Genomic DNA, 21,480 nt, shown 5'->3' with positions numbered 1-21,480 from the left:
TCACACTTTAAGCAAGCAATAAATTATCGAGTGTTTCCCCGTTGTCCTTCTTTTCTGACCTCTTTTCTCTTCCCACCCTTCCCACATCCCTTTTTCCTCCTACCATCCTTCCTCTCCTTCCTTCTCCTCCTTGCAGCCCTAAGCAGAGATGGAGTCTTCGGATGATGATACTCTGAGTGAGCGCTCCTGCGTCAGCGAGCCGTCATTTCGTAGCGAGCGTTCAGGGGGGTCGTTATCCCCGTGTACATCAGGACTTGTGGGCCCACCGGGAGACACTTTGCCATGGAACCTGTCTAAGCATGAGAGGAAGAAGAGGAAGAGCCAAGATTCAGTGTTGGACCCAGCAGAGAGGGCGGTGGTTCGGGTCGCAGGTGAGTTGATAAATGTAATACTTTATCTTTCTGCCTTTGAGCAACACTCAAGGGAAGCTTTCAGGAGATGGTGAAGAGGCAGAATTTTGCTGATTGAACTCTATAAAAGCAGAGTGGGGCTTTCAGGCACAACTTTACCTGCTTTCATGAAGGAGGGAAACTATACAGAGAGGTCTTCAGAAGCTTCATGGGTCATTGCCATCACAGGGTCGTTTGTGAGGCATTGCCTCCCAACATCCTGTGAGCTATTACGCTTACATGGGTCAAGATGTGACCCATGTAATTGTGCCATGTGTCTGTGGAGTGGTTGTTTGGTTCTTCCTGTGTAAAGGTCCGAGCACTCCTCACTGCATTGCACACACACTACCTGCTTTGTTTATTTTTGTCTGAGGGTGTTGCTGGGTCTGAAATGTGCTGGGACGTCATGCTCTGAGAAAAATCTTCTGAGTTTCTATGAAAAACCTGCTGCATAAGATACTATGTCTCTCTTCTGCCTTTTCCTGGTTCTGTCCGAGTTCTTCCTTTTGCCTTTTTTGTGAGTCAATGAAGGCTGAGTTTGGATAACCACAGTTTTAAGTAATCTTTAAATATATGTGTCTGGTTTGTAGCGTTAGTGCTACAAGGGGAAAACTGCTGAAAAATGCACTCTGATGTAACATTAAAACTGACAGGAGCAAAGCACAGTTGCTGCACATCAAAGGTTCTTAGTTTGAACGTTCCTGGTCAGCTGGATCCTGACGTGAGATTGGTTGGACATTTCAAAGCTGACTGCAAGGTGTGTGGATGTGAGCATGAATGATTGTCTGTATTTAGCCCTGCCTTTGTCACGGATTAGGTGTTTGCTGCCTCTTTCCCTGTGTCAGCTGGGATTAGGGTGCAGCGCAGCCCCCTGATGTCATGGTTGGATAAGAAGTTTAGAAAATGGATGTAGTGTGTCATTTTCAATCAAAATGAAGCTTTATACAAAACATAAAATATAAGCAACGTCAGCAGCATGGGGACATTCAGGTTGCTTTGCTCAGGAAATGCTTTTGCACCAATTAATAAAGAAATATACAAGTAATAGAGGTTGTTCAGGTATCTGATCAGGACGCCTCCTGGATGCTGAAGAGATTATATCTCTCAGCTGGCTTTGGAACGACTCAGCGTCCCCCAGTGGAACATTTGGCTGGGGTGAAGGAAGTCTTCTGCCCAGTGACTCAGACTCAAATGGATGGATATATGTATCAAAGGAAATGAATAAACAACCAAAACGGTTAAGAGTTCCAGAGTTTTTGGTTACTTTTTGTTCCCCATTTTAGTTTGAAAATATTTCATAAGTTAAGTGTTCTCAGCGTATTTACTTCCTGTCAGTGTGACATCCCACTGTTCATAATTATTGCCAGAAACCAAGTGTTTCCACACTTCTGTAGTTTAGTTTACCCACTGTGCCTACATCTACCTGCCCTTGTGATGAGTTCCTTGACTTTAGGTTTTCAGTCATGTGTAGTTTCTCCTCCTGTTTGTATCTTTGTTGAGAACATCCCGTGTCACCCCCAGGCCATCCATCGGTGGTAAGTTGAGTATAACTGATATAGGCTTTACAGTCCCTTATATTAACAGACTTGAATCAATAAGTAATAAGAATTGCATAGGCAGGGCATCTACAGCTCTAATGTAGAAAAGCTGACATTGGACCAACCTTTTGCTCCTGAAAAGAGTCTTTAAAAGGAAACACGTCGCTCTCATATTATTTGTCTTTTTATCACCAAATATCTCTGCAAAAAGGTTTTTTTCTTCTTGTCGTGAATTATTCCTCATGCATCCACTCTCACATGCACACTGACATTTTCACTAATCACAGGGCTTCTTTCAAACAGTCATTAAGCATCCTCTGAAAAAAGCCTCATCTCCTTAAATGTCAAAGAAATGAGAAGAAATTTCTAGTCTTTTATTTATGGGATGGATAAAGACGTCTGCGGCTTGTTATTAAAAGTGTTATCGTGTAACACTCAGATGTAATAATCACTGTTTTCTTAGTTATCGGTTTTAATAATGGTGGTTAGCAAATGTCAATAAAGAGCTGTGAGCAACATGAACCTTGAATACAAGAAAACGCTTAGTTTCATTGTGAAGGCAGCAGAGATGAGCTTTATCTCATTTTTATTGTGTACATTCCTACGTGCAGGGATCACATGTCAAAGTCAGGAGCCAGTATCATCCTCTCGTATTTGTGGTAACAGAAGATGGAGGAGAAATGTAGGTTACTCAGTTCTCTAGAGAGGCCGGGGCTCCCCTGCTCACGTAATGGATCACTGGCAGCACGCCTTTTTTTAAATACAGAGAAGAGGGGACCTCGAGTTTGAAAATTGAGGGAAATGAAGTAAAAGCAGGCTCATGTGTGGCTTTATCCTCTGATGGCGTCTAATAGTTGTGCTTATTTTTTCAGTTTGAGGCTTTTATATAAATGCGCTTCAGTGGATGGACAGTAAGGCCTCCAGCTTCGTCAGCATGCTCTATAACTCTGCTGGCCTACAGCTGATCCAGCAGTAGAGGAAACTCTGATCATAGCACATCATATAGCAGCTTAACAGCTCTCCAATGAGGCAACAACCACAGCATCTTATCAACAACAGGACGGCTGCCAATAACAAGCAATTTTTAGATTATTTGGCAACCTACATCTTTGTTCAGCATTTTTTCTCTTATCACACTTTTCTTAATCTTATGTTTCCCTTAAATTACTTTTAGTTCAATCAATATAGAAGGTATATTTGATTTTTTTTCAATATTTATTTTGACATCAGAATATTGATTACCACTCAGGAGGTTTCTTCTCAAAGTGAATTATACTTTCTTAATGCCTTCACTTTGCACTCTCCTTGTTTTTTTGAGACTATAATTGAAACCCAAAAAGGCGGGCGCTCCAGAAACCTCGAGGAGCCAGATTTATTGCTTCTATAATCAGCGCACCAATTTTAAGCTGTCTGACATCATCAATAACCCTTTCAGCATTGCTAACTTGCATTAGGCAACACACAGTGCTTCTGTTCCACTGAGGATTTAAATGATTTATCATTATTATTAGTCTGTTATTCATTTGTTGTGATTTCTACATTTATGTTCAATTTAATGACATCATCAAATCACCTTCTTTCATAAATACCTTAAATTTTTTAAGAGAACCAAAAGTGTTACATGCACACCCCTGCTATTTGTTTACATTCTTCCAGTGAGGTTTGCTCTTGTTCTGTGAGGAAATATGTTGGTTGGGATGTTGAAGCAGGGAAGCGATAAGAGGCAGTGAAAGTCTACGTTTCAGACATGGAAACAGCATGTAGGTCAGGGCCGGGTGAAGGAGTTCATATCATCAGCACAATCAGGTCAAGAGAGATGGCTCACTCTGCGTGTGTGTGTGTGTGTCTTGTATTTGTATCTCAATGCTGATTCTCTTACAACATAGACATGGAGAAAGTTTGGGATATTTCCTGCCCTGGAACCATTTCAAGGCCTCCCACATTAATGTTTTAGACTCTCTTCCATTCACAGGAGAAGCCCGTCAGATACTTTTATGGCTGTTTTTAGAGAAGCTTTCACTTTCTTGTCCTTCCTAAATCTGTCAGCAAATGTTTGGAGAAAGGAATCTGTTGCCTGACGCTGCAGTAGAGCTCCCATTAAAGACCTTTTATGTTTTATTAATGTACTTAATTCACTTATGTTAGTTTCACAGAACAGAGGACCATGTGAGTGTTTACTTGTTTTGATGTTAGTGTGAAGACAGTGAGTGTCTGTATGTATATAATGAGTTTATCTGAACCAACCTGGTGTTTCCTGCCAAGTAAAAATAAAGTTAGATGTGCAAGCTTTGTGGAGGAAAGGAAGATGACAAAGAGCAAAAGGGGAATTCAATTTGTACACTAGGTAAGTGAGAGTGCGTGTAAGACTGGCTCTCACATGCACACATCTACACATGCATGGCTTTTGAAATAAGGATAATAGATCAAAAGGAGGTGAAATGAAGGCAGCGTGTGGTTAAAGGATAAACCTGTGAATAATGTCATGTGAAATACAATTTGACACAATCATGAAAACAGCTGGAACCAACTGATAAGTAAAGGTGAAACAAGAAAATAAATAAATCCATTTATAGATATTTACGGACTTTACTAGACTAGCTTTGTATGAGTCACAGCTCAAAATCATCCTGATTTCCCTGAGCCTGAGAGCAGTTTATCCACTGTCTGAAACTGTTTTAGCTCCTCCCCTTTTCAGGCAACATCCTTCTGATTGGCTGCCCTACATAAACAGAAGGTTTGAACAACAGGTGGCATCTGTGCTCACAGCCACAGCAGTGTGACGGAGATGACGATATAAGGGATATCCCGTCTCTGACATCATACAGAGCCAAGAGTAGAAAAATTATCTGTGTGAGTGTGAAACACAGATATTCCTTGGACGTACACTGATCTCATTGTTTGCAGATTAGACATGTCTAATGTTAGCAGCTCCTAAAACACATGTCCACTTTAAGTAAAATCCACTGTGTTCAGCTTTACTGCAAAACTGTGATATTAAAAAGTTCAAAAATACAGAACTAAAACCTTCAAGAATCACTTATTGAGCCTTAATAACAATATAACATAACAGATATAAGCATTCTCCTTTTTGTTACTGTTACACATCTAATTACAACCAGATCTGAGGACAGATGTGGCATCCTCATTATTGCTGGAGTCTGGTTTAAGAGATCTGGCGTCACTTTTATGTTCTCTGGTCATCGTTTTATTACAGATGATCAAAACTACATGCAGTAAAGTCACACAATGTTTAAATGTTAGTTACACCATCATCATCATCATCATCATCATCATCACAGTTCTTCTTTTAAAGCAGAGAAAATGAAGGAAAAAATGTCTCTGTAAGTCCGACTTGCTCACACTGTAAATTTAGTTTATGGTTAATTTTATGTGCATCTTTTACATTTTGAGGCCACTTTTCTCTCAGATTTATTTCTGCTCTCAGGTGTGAGGAAGAAAATACAAATGATCTCATATGTTCTTAATGAACACTTGGCTTTTTCCACTTTTTCATGCCTTTTGGATAAACATGCATCATGTCGTTGAAATTCACAGCTGTGCAGACGGTTGTTTAGAGTGCATGCATGTGTGCGCGTAGAGAGAAGAGCTGGGAAAGGTGAAAAACATTTAAGGATTATTATCTCCAGTTATTAAACCAAACACTTAGACCTGGAGCTTTCCTGGCAGCGCCTTGCGGGTGAGTCAGCGAGTCAGACTCGATTGCGTGGAGATCATTCAGTTCTGGCGGCAGCAGGTCGCAGTCGAGTAAATGTTGGCGTCGCCACAAACCACCCTGGGGCTGAAACACAGGCAACACCTAACTAACACTGCCAAAGTCTGCTGTGTGGCATTTTTCTCTCCACCTGCCAACGAAACATTTGACTTTATGTCCAGACTCACTGTGAATTTACAGCAATGCAACAAATAGCAACTGATCCTATGAACTCAACCATTACATCTAACTCAACACAACTCTTTTCTTTTTGTTTTAAACCCCAAGAAGGTTAAAGGAGATCCAAAGACACTTTGCCACAGCTAAATAAAAACATATAGAGTGGGTGTGGGGGACAAAAAGTAGTTGTAAGCCTCTTTTAATGCAGTACAGAGCAGTACAGTTACCTCACAACTGCCTGTTACCAGTCTGTAAAGTGTGTACCCATACTGTGTTCCAGAAGTACAGACAATAAAGAGCTTTACTGTGGAACAAAAAAATCACAGGACTACAGGGTCCTGATATAAGATGGGCCGATGATTCAGTAATATGTAAGACTGTAAATTAAAAATAGATATAACCAACAAGATTTCACTGACAGGTTAGTGAAGTCCCAGTTTGAAGCTGTGTCTATGTTTTCTGCTATGCTTCTGCACATGGTCCTGATTTTGTGTTATTTGAGATTTTGTCCAGTTTTTGTTTTTACCCCTTGAGTTCATCATTTATTTATTTTTATCTATCAGTTTGGAGATTTTAGTATTCTTCTTGTGTCTCTCTTATCCTGCTATATTTAGATTATTATTAGTGGTAGTTTCCCTGTATGTTCTTCTTATTGTCGTTCTTTCTGCATCTCTTCTTGTCTTGATTAGTGTGACTTTTAGTTTTTTCCTGTTTTACATTGTTTTTGTTTTTTGATTCATGATTATGTGAATTTAAATGGTTTTACTTGTGCAAAATACTTTCTCCTCTGTCTTGATCCACAGTTGTTTCCTTTTGCACCCTATGTTGAGTCCTGCATTAAAATATTTTAAAGGAGAAATCATTTAGATCAGAAATCATGTGACTAACTGAAGCTTCTTCAGTCCATTCAAATGATATAGTGGAAATACATGGTGGTAAGTGCTCAGAAAGGAGGTTCTGGGTTCAAACCTGGCATCCATCCAGAGATGTAAATGTCAGATTAACTGGTCATCCAACATAGTTATAGGTTTAAATGTTAATGGTTGTCTGTGTTTGCGCTATGAGGTGCAACCTTGCACTTGCCCCTTGTCAGCTTTGATAAGTTCTTGTTGCTGAGTAAAGCATGCTGTACATTTTTATATCCTGTCTGCTAAATGGTTTGATGTGACAAGCAGAGCACGAGTGTCTCTGTAATACTGACGCTGTCGAATTCACTCTGCAGAGGCTTTCATTTAAAGCTCATGCTTCTGGTAACATCCTGTATCTCCCAGGCTTGTTCAGTGCTCGCTCAGGCGTGTGCAGCCTATTGTGATGATTTTACATTTTAAATAATCTGTACGGCGTGTTTACACTGACCTCAATTTCCAGTCAAACAGAGGTCAGAATGTGAATATATTAGCCTGCTTATAAGCCACACAGTTTAGCCCCATGATAACATATTCATACAGACTAAGGACACGTAGCACAGAGATGTAGTGCTAGGAAGAAGGTATTCTTTTCTCTCGGAAAATATCTATTTTTATTTTGGCAAAAGTTGCATCCTTACACATCTGAAGAAAGAGCAGGCAGAAGAAGTGGAGGACGAGGGGAGGAAACACTGGGAGCTTTGTGAATACTGGAGAGGATAAAGAGAGACACTGCTGTAGTGACTGGACTCTGTTATTCAGACACTTTGGGTTGCACTGCCTGTCTGCTGAATCTGAATGTCAATGAAACCGACCAACAGCTGCTAGTTTTTCTGTGTACGTGAGTGAAAATTCAGTATTTTCCCAGCAAATTACATTTTGAACTAATTGGGGGCTGTAAACACAGACCAGAATAAAAATATTTTAAAAGTAGTTTGTTAGTCTTAGACTGTATATAAAAGATGGTCATAGCTAATGCGATATCTCCCATCTTTGTGTTGCAATTTTGTTTTTGATGAGCATTAACCTCAGGGCACTGCATACCCATAGTGTGCTGACTTTTCAATCATAAGGTGGCTTTAACATCTTTTTTACTCTTCATTGGACCATAAATTAAAAAACTAAACGTCAAGTTGCATTAAGTAAGACTTAAAACCATAAACTGAAATTTTTTTACTGAGGTCACAAATTAGGTTAGAAATGGGATAATTTTCTTATATATTTCTGTAACTAGAAGGACGTTTTTGTGCATATTTTTACAAGAGTTGCTACTCTTCTTCAGGTTTTGGTTGTGACGTAATTACATCACATCCAATTAAATCACAAAAAAGGCTTTCTGACTTCAAAATTCCTCATGAATGCTGAACATTTAGGTTTTCTTGTTTTACTTACATGGAGATGCAGTAATGGAGAGACACAACAAATAAAGGATTGTTTGGAAATTATTTGTACAACAAAATAAGAAAGGAAATGACACAGTGTGATACATTTGCTCAGTGTGAGTGAGGCAGCAGCAGTGATAATTTATGCATATGAGCATCAGGACCTCAGATGTCTTTGCCTGCATGTAACTTAGGCGTCCGCCATCCTGCCTGCTGCATTTTTTTTTTTTTTTGCAGGCAAACTGAAAGGAAGCCTCGGCTCAAGGCCCTGGCTATTACCCTGTTGCCATGGTGACGTGGTCTACTCTGTTTCCATGGTTATGCAAGGCTAGGAGAAGCAATGGCGGCAAGGGTGAGAGAGACTGACACTGGATATAAAAGGGGCGCAAAACAAATAGCGAAGGAGTGAGAGAGTGTCCGAATTTTAATTTGGAGTGGAGAAAGGAGGGAGAGAGAGACCGAGGAGTGAATGATCGTGTGAGTTTAGAAAGTAATGAAGAGAGGAGAGAAATGGAGTCGGAGAGAGAGGGGGAGAATTTAAAGAGGGGAAAGAAAGGGTGACTCTGTGAATAGATGTGAGGGTGAAGGAGGTCATAACACAGAGAAGAGAATGATTAACAGGAGGATGAAGACAAGCACTGACAACTTAAAAAAAGAACTTGGAAAGAGAAATGAGCTCGAGGAACAAGACGGAAAAACAAAAGGAGAACGACTGCTATGAATAAGAAAGAAGTAAAGATGAGAGGAAACAGTAGAAGAGCTTAAAACAGAAAGAGATGGGCAAGATAGGATTGTAAAGAAAGAAGGAAGGGAATAAAGCAAGGAGACTAAAGGGAAATAAAAGTGATTGTGTGGTGAAAAGGAAACTTTGAAAGCAAGAGAAACATAAAGTTTAAAAAAAGAAAAAAGCACCACCCAACAAACTTTTTTCGGTTGGCCGTGATGTGCCAGTAGGCTACATCCTCTAAGCACTATAAAGTTTTACAGGTTCTTTTTTCCTTTTTTGGGAGGAAAGCAAGTAGATAGTGTCTTTGGTATAAACTGTTCATGACCTGCCAATGCTCAAATGCCTTAAACCTGTACTTCTTCCAGTGTCCAGCAGGGGGCGACACCTGGCTGCAAAGAGAGGTCAAACTGTACAGAAATATGGCGGAAACTAGTTCTATTTCTATCTTATTCTGTGACCACAGTAAACATTTTTCTGTTAAATTTATGGTCTCAGTCACCAGTTTAAAGTCATGTTTATTACAACATGATGTTCATTTTGTCAGTGATGGGTTAATTTAGAGTAAAATGGGCAGCAAAGAAGGGTATACTTTAAGATGCACCAAGAGCTCGTAATGTATGGTTTCTAAAGACAAAATATGTTTTAGAGTGTGATTGTGATAGATCTGTGATGACATGTACTGTAAGATACCTGCTGGTCTGGAAATCAACTGAATATAAAACTAAAATAAACTTGACAGACGTTTTTAGCAGTGTCATATCCTGGGATTAATTTCTCAACTTATGGGGCTAAAGGTTCAGAACTAACAAAGATTTTTACAGCAGAGTGTTAAATGTGTTTTCAATTAAGACACTAAATCTATTCATTTACAGAAAAATATTATGGACACATTTAAATCTGTTCTTTTTTAAATTTTATGTTACAATGAAACTGAAACATAAGAAAACCAGGACAATTTTAAATAATCACATTTTGGACTAACAGTCTTTATAAATTAATAAGAGGTAAGCTAAAGTGGTTACTAGTATGAATCTACAAGTATTTGGATCAAAGCTAAAGCACTTACCCAAATTAGATGCATTAAACTGCTTCTCATGCCATTCATATTTTCTCATTGCATGATTGGAAACATCTGATTGCAGACATCACCGACTACACTTGAACCAGTTAAGAGTTTATACTCAGGCTTTGTTGTTATAATCTTTTAAGTGCATTTTTATCTATGATTGAATTTGTTTATTTGTGAAAGTCAAAACAGTAGAGCAAAGGTCAGACCCTGTAAAGAGTTTTAACTTAAATCCAAGTCACTCACAATAGATTTGATTTAATCTCTCAGCTGGTTATTAAGGGCGCTCAGCTGCATTATTAGGAAGTAATTTACACAAAAATGCAGGCGTGGATAATGAGATCAGACTGTTTGATGTTAGCTTTCATTTTTTAGACGTTTCATGAGTAGGCACGTAAGCAGCAGAGAGGTTTCTGTGTGAAATGTTTGTGGCTGACGTTAAAGTTAGAAGCCAAGGTGGAGCTCTGCAGCTGAAGTGTTTGGTCATGCTGTTGTGTTGAGGACTTTGTGTACTTTTGGCACATTCACAGTGCAGCTGGACTCTGCATGTAGCACAGACACACAACAATACACATGCTAACAAACACATGCAGAAGACTCGCACTGCGGGAGGAAAACAGTGAAAAATACACTTGAACACATATTTTACTACTTTTATTTAAGTTCACGCTTATGTATTTACTATTAATACACATCATGACATGAAGATGAAAACATACAAGTGGAGAAACATAAACAAGAGGTCATTCAGGCCAACTCTGACTCATCTGTAATTTCCGTTCTCCACCACTAGACGGAGATATAATGGTTTCACACACCGACAGGTTCATTTTTAGGAGGAATCACCTGCTTTTCCTCATTTTATCAGTGAAACTCTGTCTGGACTTTATAGAGTGAAAGATGTTTTTCTCTGGCTGTTCAATGCTGTAAAGTACAATAGAAACGACTGGACCATGAGACCAGAGTCACATTAGCCCGAGTTTATTTGTTTTTTAAGACAAAAACATCTGTTGGAATGTTTTTCTTTCAGTTCTCGCATTTTGGATTCATCTTCCTTGACTTCCTGTAGATACAGAGGGTGCCAGATCTGTATCCCTAAAGTGTCTGTTTGTGTTTACATCACTGGGGTAATGTTAATGTGATGTGTGTCGGTCCTGTAATGAGGGAGAGGCAGAGTGAGGAGACACAAACAGGATGTTAGAGTAATGAAAGATGGGGTCAGATCTCTGCAGAGAGACGAATCTAATCATTCACTTTGAAACTGATAATATCTTTGTGTAATTATTATAAAGAAATTAGTCTTTTCTAAATCGCTTAAGGTGTTTTAAGCCAGACTAGTGATGCTTTTATAATTAACCAACATTTCCTTTGGTGCGGGAAAGCTCCTGAACGTTTTCCTTTTTGCACAAATAGGATGTTTTTTTATTGAACCTGTGACCTCCTACTTATTCTGCTACCTTCAGAAATGAGCTCTTGCAATGCAGCAAAGCAGTATATTTCTGCAGAGACTGCCAGTTTGTTGGTGTTGGCCTTGCTCACTGATGATGTGTTGAGATTAAAGGCTTCAAGGAAGGAAGGAAAAGAGGGTCACAGTAAGATGTATGAATGGCTCCTGGGTCATTGAACCGCTGATATGATAAATGTTGTATGAGCTTGTGAGGCTGGTTTATTTACTGCCACTTTCACTCTTTCCTTTTATCTTTTGTCATGTTACATGGTTTAAATTCATCTGAGTACACATGTGTGCATGCATGACGTAAATGATGATATGCAGCTACTTCCAGACCTGTTACAGCAGCCGTGACCCACACATGACAGACGGACAGTAAATACCCGTTCCAACACACTTCAGTATTCAGTACATACACATATTCTTCCTGTTTGCATTAATTTGATTAGAAAAGGGGCAAAATGAAAAGGCTAAAATACATGAAATATCCTCTTTATATATTTAGAGAAAGATGAATTTCTAAATTTACTTGAAAAGGTTAGGGATCTTAAAAATGTTCCTTATAGGCCCTTATAAGGCCCCATTACATTTCCAAATGATATCCATATATTAAGCTAAGGACGTAATCTAGAATTTATAGGGTAAGAAGGGAGGATACTTTCCATGTGCACACCCAAATCCATAAAATCTTGCAAATTGAAGATATTTAAATGCATTATATTCACAGGCTGCATCGTAAATTAATGATGTGCATACTGAACTTATCAACAATAATGCTGATATTTTAATTTCTATTTATTTGTGCATAAGTATGGCTGCCCTGCTTCTGTGTTATCCACTCTCCTGTTGACTTTATTCCTGTAAGTAATAACTGAGACCACCAACAGCTCCAGCAGCAAAGCTCTGAATTTCACATTCAGTGAATGTAAGCTTCTTTGCTGTTCCTCTCATTGCCATCTGAATAACCTGGTGGTGTAAACACAGTTTTTTATGTGATTTACTTTCCATTCATGGCTGCAGACATGAGTGGAAATATGCTGCATTCCTGCCCTTTTATGTATCTGGCTCTTGATTTCCCAGTCACTGGTCATCTGCCTTGTGGGGCCACTCATGCATCTTTTATTTGTGTTTCGATCTAATATTGACTTCAGACAGACATCTACAATCTACACCTGCCTCCACTCTTGACATGTCCACCTCTTTTACTCTGTGGACTCTAGTTTCCAACCACATAAATGTATGTTTTTCTTCTGACAGAATGGAGATGGTATTGTGATTTACATAAAGGTTATCTTTATGTGTCTTTGTGGGATTAAATGACATAATCTCTGCACCAATGATGCTGCTTTATGGACTGTGACCTTACTGGCATTGAGAGATTATCCACAGCAGGACAGGGCAGACACACAGATTACTTAACATAAAATACATATTTAATGGCGTCAAATACAGAACAATAAGATGTGCCTGTTTTTCAATTAAATATAATCGCCTAGTTTTACTGTTTCCTGTGTCTGGAGAAGCTTATAAGTTTTGGTTTAAAAGCTTGTTAACAAGGTGTTGTTTAAAATTTTATTATTTCGCCAGAGCTCCTGGTTTTGTATGTTTACTTAGCCTTTAGATTGCACTGTGCTCCATTCATTCAGTCCACTCCTTTAAACATTCTTGAGTTTATTTAGTGTGTTTTACAAGTTGTTTGCAGAATTTTTCAGAAATAATAAATCAAAATGCATCTACTTGTTACTACAGTGACTACCTGCCATGGCAAAAATGCAATGTGGTTGCAAATCCTCATGCATGATCAATTAGTTGGGGGTTGACAATTGTAGAAAAATGACTTAACAAGCCTGCAGGGACCACAAGGGATCAGGGAGCTTTTGAGACAGACCTTCTGTTAATATTAGCTTATGGGGGTGAAATCAGGGAACTGCAAAAAGACACAAATGACAAACAGACTGAAGTGATTCAAATATGACAGTCTGAAAACAACGATTTATATGCTTGTGAGATGCATCTCAAAAAGGTTAAAACTGAAAAAACCACCTATAGAGAATTAAAATGATTACACAGAGAAGGATGACTTCTGAAAGTAAGCTCAAAGCAATCACAAAGAAACACAAAATAACTGGGGGGAAAACTACAGCCAAAAGGAAACAAAAAATGGTTCAAAACAAGGAACAGAAATAAAATATGACTATTGAAGGAAAAATTAAAACCACCAAAAAGACAAAAAAAGATTTCTAAAATATACAAAATGACTCAAACAAAGTTCAAAGTTATGCTGAAAAATTAACAGAGAGAGACATAAAATTACAAAAGGACTTCTCTTGAGTTGTGGGGGACTTTAACATGTACGTGCCTTTTGCAAAACAAACAAAAAATGTTAAAAACTGACAAATTTAATTAGTCACAAGTGTCAAACATAAGGCCCAGGGGCCAGAATCGGCCCACCGAAGACCATGGAGCCCGCTGAACTATTTTGGAAATTGTGAATGAGCTCATAGATTTTTTACTTTTAACTGTATTTGCATTGGTTTTACAGCTTTTTCCTACATATAAAGACTGCCACCATGGCTCTTCATGGCACACCAAAGTAAATAGATAAACAATAAGAATTAAAATGGAGAAAATGTCCTGTTTTTTCCGCTATGTGAATAAATGTGAATTACTCTCCTGGGCAATGAGGTACTAAAATAACAAAGTACTAGAACTTTCTGTTATTTTACACATTAGTTAATTGTGCCGACAAATTTCTTTCATTTACTGAAGCAGAATTTCTTCATCTTGGAGTAAAAATGAAAAAAGAAGAAATTCCACTTTAATCACATTAAATGGGGGTTAAATGTATTTAGTCTGGGGTTGTATGTGGCCCACGATACAAAATGAGTTTGACATCCCTGGTATAGATTTTCAGTTCAGCAGTTTAACGGAAAATAACGTTAAGTGTTAGCATGCTACATGTAGTTTTCAATCAGGGGGTTATTGCTTTAGTAAGCTGGTTTAATATCCGTCACAGTGGGAAATGATAAACAATATTTTAAAACACCTGAACAAGATTTGTCACTGAGCCACTACCTCCGTCTGAGGGCGCTCCAGCTCCATTTTCCACCTGTTCAGCTAGGCTAGCTAGCTCTTCCCCGGCTCTACAAATTCCTGTGGCGGAGGTTCCTGGCGCGGCCGGTAGAGAGGGATGGAAGACAGCCACTGCAGGAAGGACCGAGAAACCTGAGCATAGGAGGGAGAGAGACACACGCACACACATTCACACGGACCCAGGGGCCGCAAAGCCTCGGACAGAAGCAGCCATTACGACTGGGAAGCATGCTGGGAGCTCGCCCGGCTCTTTTCGGATCCACAGGACGCTGCCGACTCAGCCTCGGATAGAAAGCCCGAGCCCGGATACGGTTTGGTTTGGAGCTCCGGACGGAAAGAGACACACGGCCCCCTCCCGTCACTAGGATATACTCCCTCCCTCCCTCTCTCTCACACACACGCACAGGAGGCACAAAAAGCAGCAGTCACCGGGTGGAAGGCGATATTTAAGGAGGGACTGGCTGGAGGAAACGCACCGAGCGATGCGACCGTGTGGCCCCGCACCCACACGTACACTGACGGCTGTCATGGATAGATAGCGTTTATGTAACCTTCATTTTAGTAGATTTTCACAGATAGACGCTCACTGAGGCTTTTTGTTGTCCTTTATATTCTCTCAAGTGTCCCTGAGGATTATCTAACCGCGCTCCAAAAGTGAGCTGCGGGGCTTTTGGTGTGCGCCAATGCATCATATTCACTAGTTTCACGCACCGTGGTGTTTGTATTGGACACCGGAGGAGGGAGAAGGAAGCACAGGGAGCCGGAGCTGGGGTCCGGACGGGCAGCAGAAGCAGCAGCAACACCAGCGGAACGGGTTACTGCGGTAGTCCGCAGGCCGACCCCTCTCTTCTTCACAAGCCGGCTTGTGAGCCACCATGGCCGGTTTCGTACCGGGTCTGCTGCCTTCAAACCACTCACAGGAGAAGGAGTTCGCCCAGGCGTATGAAGATGTGCTGGAGAGATATAAAGGTAAATGTACAGAGATCTTCAGCAGGATGCAAGAGGATAATATGAAAAAAAGCTATCCCACGGGGAATAGTTAAGGCGTTTGTTTGTATTGTCAGGGAATGAAAGGGAAAATGATGAAAGAAACTCCGAGATTATGTCTGAAAGTGTAAGTGGGTTTTTAGGCACGCAGCCAGCACCACTCTGCCAGTTTCATAATCTGGATTTTTTCCTTGTATTTTGGATAAGCAAAGCAGGACTTCTAGCCTTGCCACATTGTTGGCCTCCACAGTGCATGCCCTGACTCCCTCCTAATCACTTGTGTGCTTTTGAGACACCAGAGGAAGCAGTTTTATGAAGTTCTCCCAGCCCACTCCTGTAAGGAGTTTTCCCCACATGGCCTCGGGTTTCGCCTTGTTTGCTGTTTAGCCTGTAAATATCAAAGCTGCTGCTGTGCAGGGCACTGGGATGGTTTGAGTTTGCTGTGATGTGGCTTTAAAACACTTTAAGGTGAAGAAAACAATCATTATATTTATTTTTCTGTGTGTGTATGTGTGTCTGCCCTGCAGCAGAGGTCTTACAACCAGGGCTGAGACTTGCTATTTTATAATACCGGTGACAGGGGCGCTTTAAAAATGAATGCCTCTGCTGAACTTGACTGTTGGGAGGAGGTGTGTGTGTGTGTGTGTGCGCGTTACAGAGGGACAGAATGGGGATGCAGACAGCCAATAGACTTGGGTCACATCTGTGATGTTGGCACTGATGAAAAGGAGGCGGTTTTGAATTATTGATTGTTATAATGAAACTAAACTCCTCTGGGTTTGGGACATAGCCTCCATGTGCTGCTGTCAAATATGTGAGAGGAGGAGGGAGGTTGAGATGAGGAGTTTCGTATCCGAGCCTCCAACATAAAGTATGTGTTCAACACACCTGTCTAAGCACAAAGAAAGAAGCCCTTTGGGAGGTTTCACTAACAGTTTGCAATATCTTTTCTATGCCAACACTTTGCTTAACTTATCTCTCACTCCGTGCAATAACCTGTCTACAGAAGGAAATATGCAGACTTTATCTACTTGAGCCATAATATGTAACCGTCTCCTCTTGTAAACGACACATCAGTGAAGCTTTGCTGCAAATATTGGTCTTTCTTTCTTGTAGATGCACTCATTCAGGCTCATATCATGCAATAAAAAGCAGAAAATTCAGTTACATTTAGTTTGCACATGTATATTATTATTTTTAGCCTTTCTAGCACTCAGACTATATTGTTCAACAAAACCCACTTATAACTCAAACTGCTTAGAACAGCTTAACTTTCTTAGTGTTATATTTTATATATGCGCAGGGTTTTCTGTTTTTCTGTCTGGCATTAATGGCTGCTTTAGTGCTAAAATAAATCCACATATTATAGGTGTTAGACTTCCTCGGGAGCCAATGGGGCTTCTATTAAATCTGCCTCGCTCTCACTCACAGAGAACAGTTCATTCGGGATGGATTCGACAGTCCATTTCTCATCCTGAAGAGAGCAATTGCTCTCCGTTTAAGTGCTTCACGTTGATCGCAGCCGTCGTCCAGTTTTATCTGCGAGCAGGATGGCTTTACTTTGATAAACAAATAAGGTGCATCAGAGCTGTTTTTTTCCCATGTGAATGGGACCGTGGCGACCGTGGCTCAGGAGGTTGGGAATCGCATCTGTAACCAGGACAGAGAGCCCGGTTCGATCCCTGGGCTCTCTGTCCTGGTCATTGTGTCCTTGGGCAAGACACTTTACCCTACTTGCCTACTGGTGTTGGCCAGAGGGGCCGATGGCGCGATATGGCAGCCTCGCTTCTGTCAGTCTGCCCCAGGGCAGCTGTGGCTACAACCGTAGCTTGCCTCCACCAGTGTGTGAATGCGAGAGTGAATGAATAGTGGTATTGTAAAGCGCTTTGGGTGCCTTGAAAAGCGCTATATAAATCCAATCCATTATTATTATTATTATTATTATTATGTGAGATTAAAAGGAAGGGAACGTGAGCACATTGATTAAAGTGGAGCTGAACGTGGGTCTCTGAGGGCTCTTTCCCCCCCATTGGAAATATCAATGCATAATAGCCCAACAGCTCCATCATATGTCAGTCCCCTCCAAATGTGGTATTGATATAACCACATGCCTGCTGTTAGCCCTTTATCTGACAGGAGCAAGCAGTGACCTGGGAGCTGTTTTGGTAAATGTAGAGGTAAAGTCCAGGATGTTTAATTAGTATCTGCACAAGCACGATCTCAGCTCACCTCCTTCATCAGTGAGAGGATCACTCCAGCTATGCTGTGTGTAGAAATCCAGAAGCTGCAAAGCAAAACATCTGAATTTTAATATTTCCTTGAAAAACTGTTTATGCTCTTATTTTGATACAAGCAAAGCAGCTTTGCATAATTTGGAGGTTTTTTTTGTTTTTTGTTTGGCTGCTATTCCTGCAGCCATGATCAGTTGATGCATTTAATGCTGCAAAACATTTTATTAATGCAAAATAGTTAGCCATCACATTCACGCCCATCACCTCGATTAATGTTATTAAACAAAACAAAGCAAAAAGAGGCAAAAGCACGTGTGGAGAACTGTGCAGCTAGTGTTGATGGAGGAGAGAGACCCCCCCCCCCCCCCCCCCCCCACACACACACACACACACACCCTTACTTTATATTCATGCAGGTGACCCTCTGCAGCCAATCAGCGCTAGTGATAAACCGGAACAGCCAGAGGATAAATGTGCAGGTGCACTGAGGTGTGCCTAACACGTTGTCTCCATGTAGATGCGTTGTAATTTCCCACAGGTACAGTAACAGAAATTGGTATTGATACAGTTTGTTACGCTCTCTGTTTCCACTTGGATGCCTTATCTTACAGGGCTGCCCTTAGCCAGCATTGCTATCATGGTTTTACTGCACTGCTCCTGGTTTCAGAATCGTTTTTCTCCTAATAACAAAAAGTCCAGTGATGCCAAGTGTGCTTGTCCTGAGTGTTGGTTTCAAACGCTACATAAACAGGGAGTGCAGTCCTGACAGAGAATGTGAGCATCAGGTTCAAAAACATTTTGCCACACACTTGATAAGTTGATAATGTTAATCACAGTACACATAGTCTCTATTATTCTGATATATATTCACTCCACTCCACAAACAATCTCTAAACACAACAGCTCCACGTGGGGATCGCGGTACTGTAGTAATGTGGACGTTTTCGACCTGTTTCTGGGTTATAGCACTCCTGTTAGACTGAGGTCTGTTTTCTGGCCCTGTGAGGCTGCAGGTTTTCAACCCTTCCAAGCGTCGCAGTCCCAGCTCACCTCCCTCATCAGTGCTATAATGAGGCTGTAACCCTATAGGCTAAACCCTGTGTCCTCTGCACTCACTCCACCACAATAGGACCTGTGCTGCTGCTCCTGCTGCTGTGTGTCACTGCCTAATCACGTTTTGCTCTTTGAGGTGTCAGCATGTCTACTGTCTTGAGCGATATCAAGTTTCCCCCTGTCATTTACCCTTTTACGTTGTCATGCATTGTCCTGCCTGTTCCCCTCTGTCCCCTGATAGCTGGGATTATAGTGGTTTCTATGATCTGCTGATCCTGTAAACAGCGTTCCCGTATGTATGTAAGTGTTCGTTACTCTGTCACCTGTGACTGAGTCACTCAGAGCTATATAGGGAGAAATGGGAACTTGGCGTCCTGCTCGCTGTAGCATCACGTCACTAAAACTGGAGGTCGACATGTGATAGGGTTTAAATCATTCACAGGCAGCGGGTGCGGTGTTTGTGTGTGTTTGTATTTTTCTTGGCATTTGTGTTCGCAGCCATGAGTGTAACTGCTGTGTAACAATGACAGGATATCTAAAGCAAGAGTGACAAGGTCATACATGGAAAAATACTGGAACACTCAGAAACACTCATAGACGTACTGTGAGTCAGTGGCAAAGCAGATGGTTTCAGGCACATTGACACCAACATTTGAGCATTATGTTTACTCAAATAGCTCTGTAATTACCACATATGAAGCAGCACTCTATGGATTTCTGCTTCTCTGCTTTTTTTTTCACTCTAATAATCCTAATTAGACATGTATAATAACACTTATGTAAGCTTAAGAGCAGCTTAAAAGCAAAAAGTGTTCATTAAAACATGACGGGTCAGGTAGAGTGTCACGAAAATCCTTTCAGAGCCGAATATAAGCCAGGAAACCTGGAAGGAAGCAGAACAATTTCAGAGCTTAGAAGAAGAAGATTGTCAGGAAAGCCGCTGACTTAAATATAGATGGTAGGAAATGTGTGTTTCTGACCTACAAATCTACTTAAAATTCAATTCAGATGCTGCTTTTGTGTAGATAAACTCCATGTTTTTCCACATTAAGGCTTTTATGTAATATGTCGAGTGTGTGTGGTCCTCTGCGTCTATCACGATATCCGCTCTGTACTGTATACTTACCACCTCTAATTCATCCGTCTACAGGCAGTGCCAACTTCTGGCAGCTCAGTGCTACTGCTGCCCTCTGTGTTTGTGTGCGTGTGGTAGAGAAGCAAACATTCAGTGTCATTTTTCCACCCCTCAGGATTAATGTTTTACTGTACTGTTTGTAAGTCATGCAGGGTCACACACGAGTTCACTGATACTTTTTTTTTTCTTTTCTAAATGTCATCAGCGCTGACATTCACACAAGAGAAATCAAAGGTGATGAATTTTGTCAACAAATGTAGCAGCCTTTCACTCCCCAAAAGCTCAGGATTTCTCCTTTTTATGTGACCTATTCACATATATAAACCATATTCTCTGCTCTTCAGGATACATGTTGCTACCTCAATATGTGTGTGAAAAGTGCTCATTTTCCTGAGCTAAATGTGGCAACATTGATCAATACTGAAAGACCAAGTAATATGATACTAATATTACTGCAATATTAAGTCATATAAAGCACAAGAAAGTTGATAATATACAAATTCACAAGCATTTTTCTTCATTTTCCTGTTTCTAAATGGACTTCTTGACTGTGACTGTGCATAGAAAGATTGCTCTGTATATAGCTGGGGCAGTGAAATTTGGATATGGTGCTATAGTCGGTGCCTTTAATTGAAAAATAAATAAAACAAAGCACCAAAGTTTAAAGCACTTTTTGCTTGAAATGATTAGTCTGGACGACACAATTTTCAAACACTATAAAACAAAATTGGATGTAATAATAGTGACTTATTACCCAGCCCCACTGGAGCCTGTAAAATTACAGTATTTCCATCCCTGGTCATGTAGTCTGGCTTCATTCTTACACAGGTCAAGGGCTTAGACAGAAAGACACAGGAAGTGCACAGAGTAACAGGAAGGGTTTGGAGTTGAGTGTTTGCTGACGTCCTACATTTTCATTGAGTTCAGGAAGTGTTGGGGCAGCTCTTCCCTTCTTTCCAGATCTCTCTTAGTGCCGCCCTCTCTACTCCTCCACACACATGTGCTTTGCCATCTTGTGAATCCTATTAAACTGTATCTGTTCCTGCTTTGAATATGCCATCAGCTCGGTCTGTTTGCTTTCTCTGTGCCTCTCAGAGAAATGTTCTGCTCCTGGAATAATGTGATCCCATTTAAGGTAAAATCAGAGTTTGAAATGTCGAGATTAGACTGTGGAAAAAGTCAGAGGAAAATTATTCTTTACTTCCGCGGACTGGTAATTAGACGATTGATCTCTGACACTGGAGGAAGTACAGGATCCATTAGAGAAGCAAGAGAGGAAAAGCAGTCAAAAACATAGAGATGGAGACAAACAGCTGCAGTCTCAGGAGAGGAAGAAGGACAGAGCAGTTTAACAGAAGACCACAGATGATGGACAGATAGACAGGAGGAGAGGCAGACATGGGAGCTATGCGCTGGTCCCAGAGTTGGATCATTGCAGCTGGATTTTTCCATGTGGCCTAGTTTTTGCTTTCCAGCTCCCTCAGTCCTGGTCTCCTCTCACAGTAGATCTCTGCCCCCAAGAACACAACCTCCTCCTCCTCTTCGTCCTCCTTCAATTCTCTCTTGTTTCTCTCAGTCATTGAGCACAGTCTCCGTCCTTCAGATCTTACTGTGCCCTAACCAGATCATCAA

At 40.7% G+C, this 21,480-nt stretch overlaps 1 protein-coding gene and 1 long non-coding RNA gene across 4 annotated transcripts in view; one reads left to right on the top strand and one right to left on the bottom strand.

The window, feature by feature from the left end:
* macf1a (microtubule actin crosslinking factor 1a) overlaps positions 1-21,480 on the top strand; it is a 235,137-nt gene that overhangs the window by 9,512 nt on the left and 204,145 nt on the right. For 2 of the 3 annotated variants that reach the window (XM_080296149.1, XM_080296146.1), the window contains exon 2: positions 137-371. In XM_080296149.1, coding sequence (XP_080152275.1) covers positions 149-371 — 223 coding nt within the window. In that variant the 5' untranslated portion in view covers positions 137-148. Of the gene's footprint in view, positions 1-136; positions 372-14,840; positions 15,412-21,480 lie in introns of those variants that run through there. The other variant, XM_080296147.1, reaches the window with a different exon arrangement.
* LOC145423527 (uncharacterized) lies at positions 13,004-14,564 on the bottom strand. Its single transcript, XR_013904581.1, has 2 exons — positions 14,425-14,564; positions 13,004-13,276 (listed from the first exon to the last, which is right to left on the bottom strand). It is a non-coding gene; the product is annotated as an uncharacterized LOC145423527 (long non-coding RNA).

This window comes from Astatotilapia calliptera, chromosome 22 (assembly GCF_964374335.1).
Source record: "Astatotilapia calliptera chromosome 22, fAstCal68.1, whole genome shotgun sequence".
Lineage (NCBI taxonomy): Eukaryota > Metazoa > Chordata > Actinopteri > Cichliformes > Cichlidae > Astatotilapia > Astatotilapia calliptera.
The sequence above is the reverse complement of the archived record's forward strand: the minus strand, read 5'-3'. Positions and strand labels throughout refer to the sequence as shown.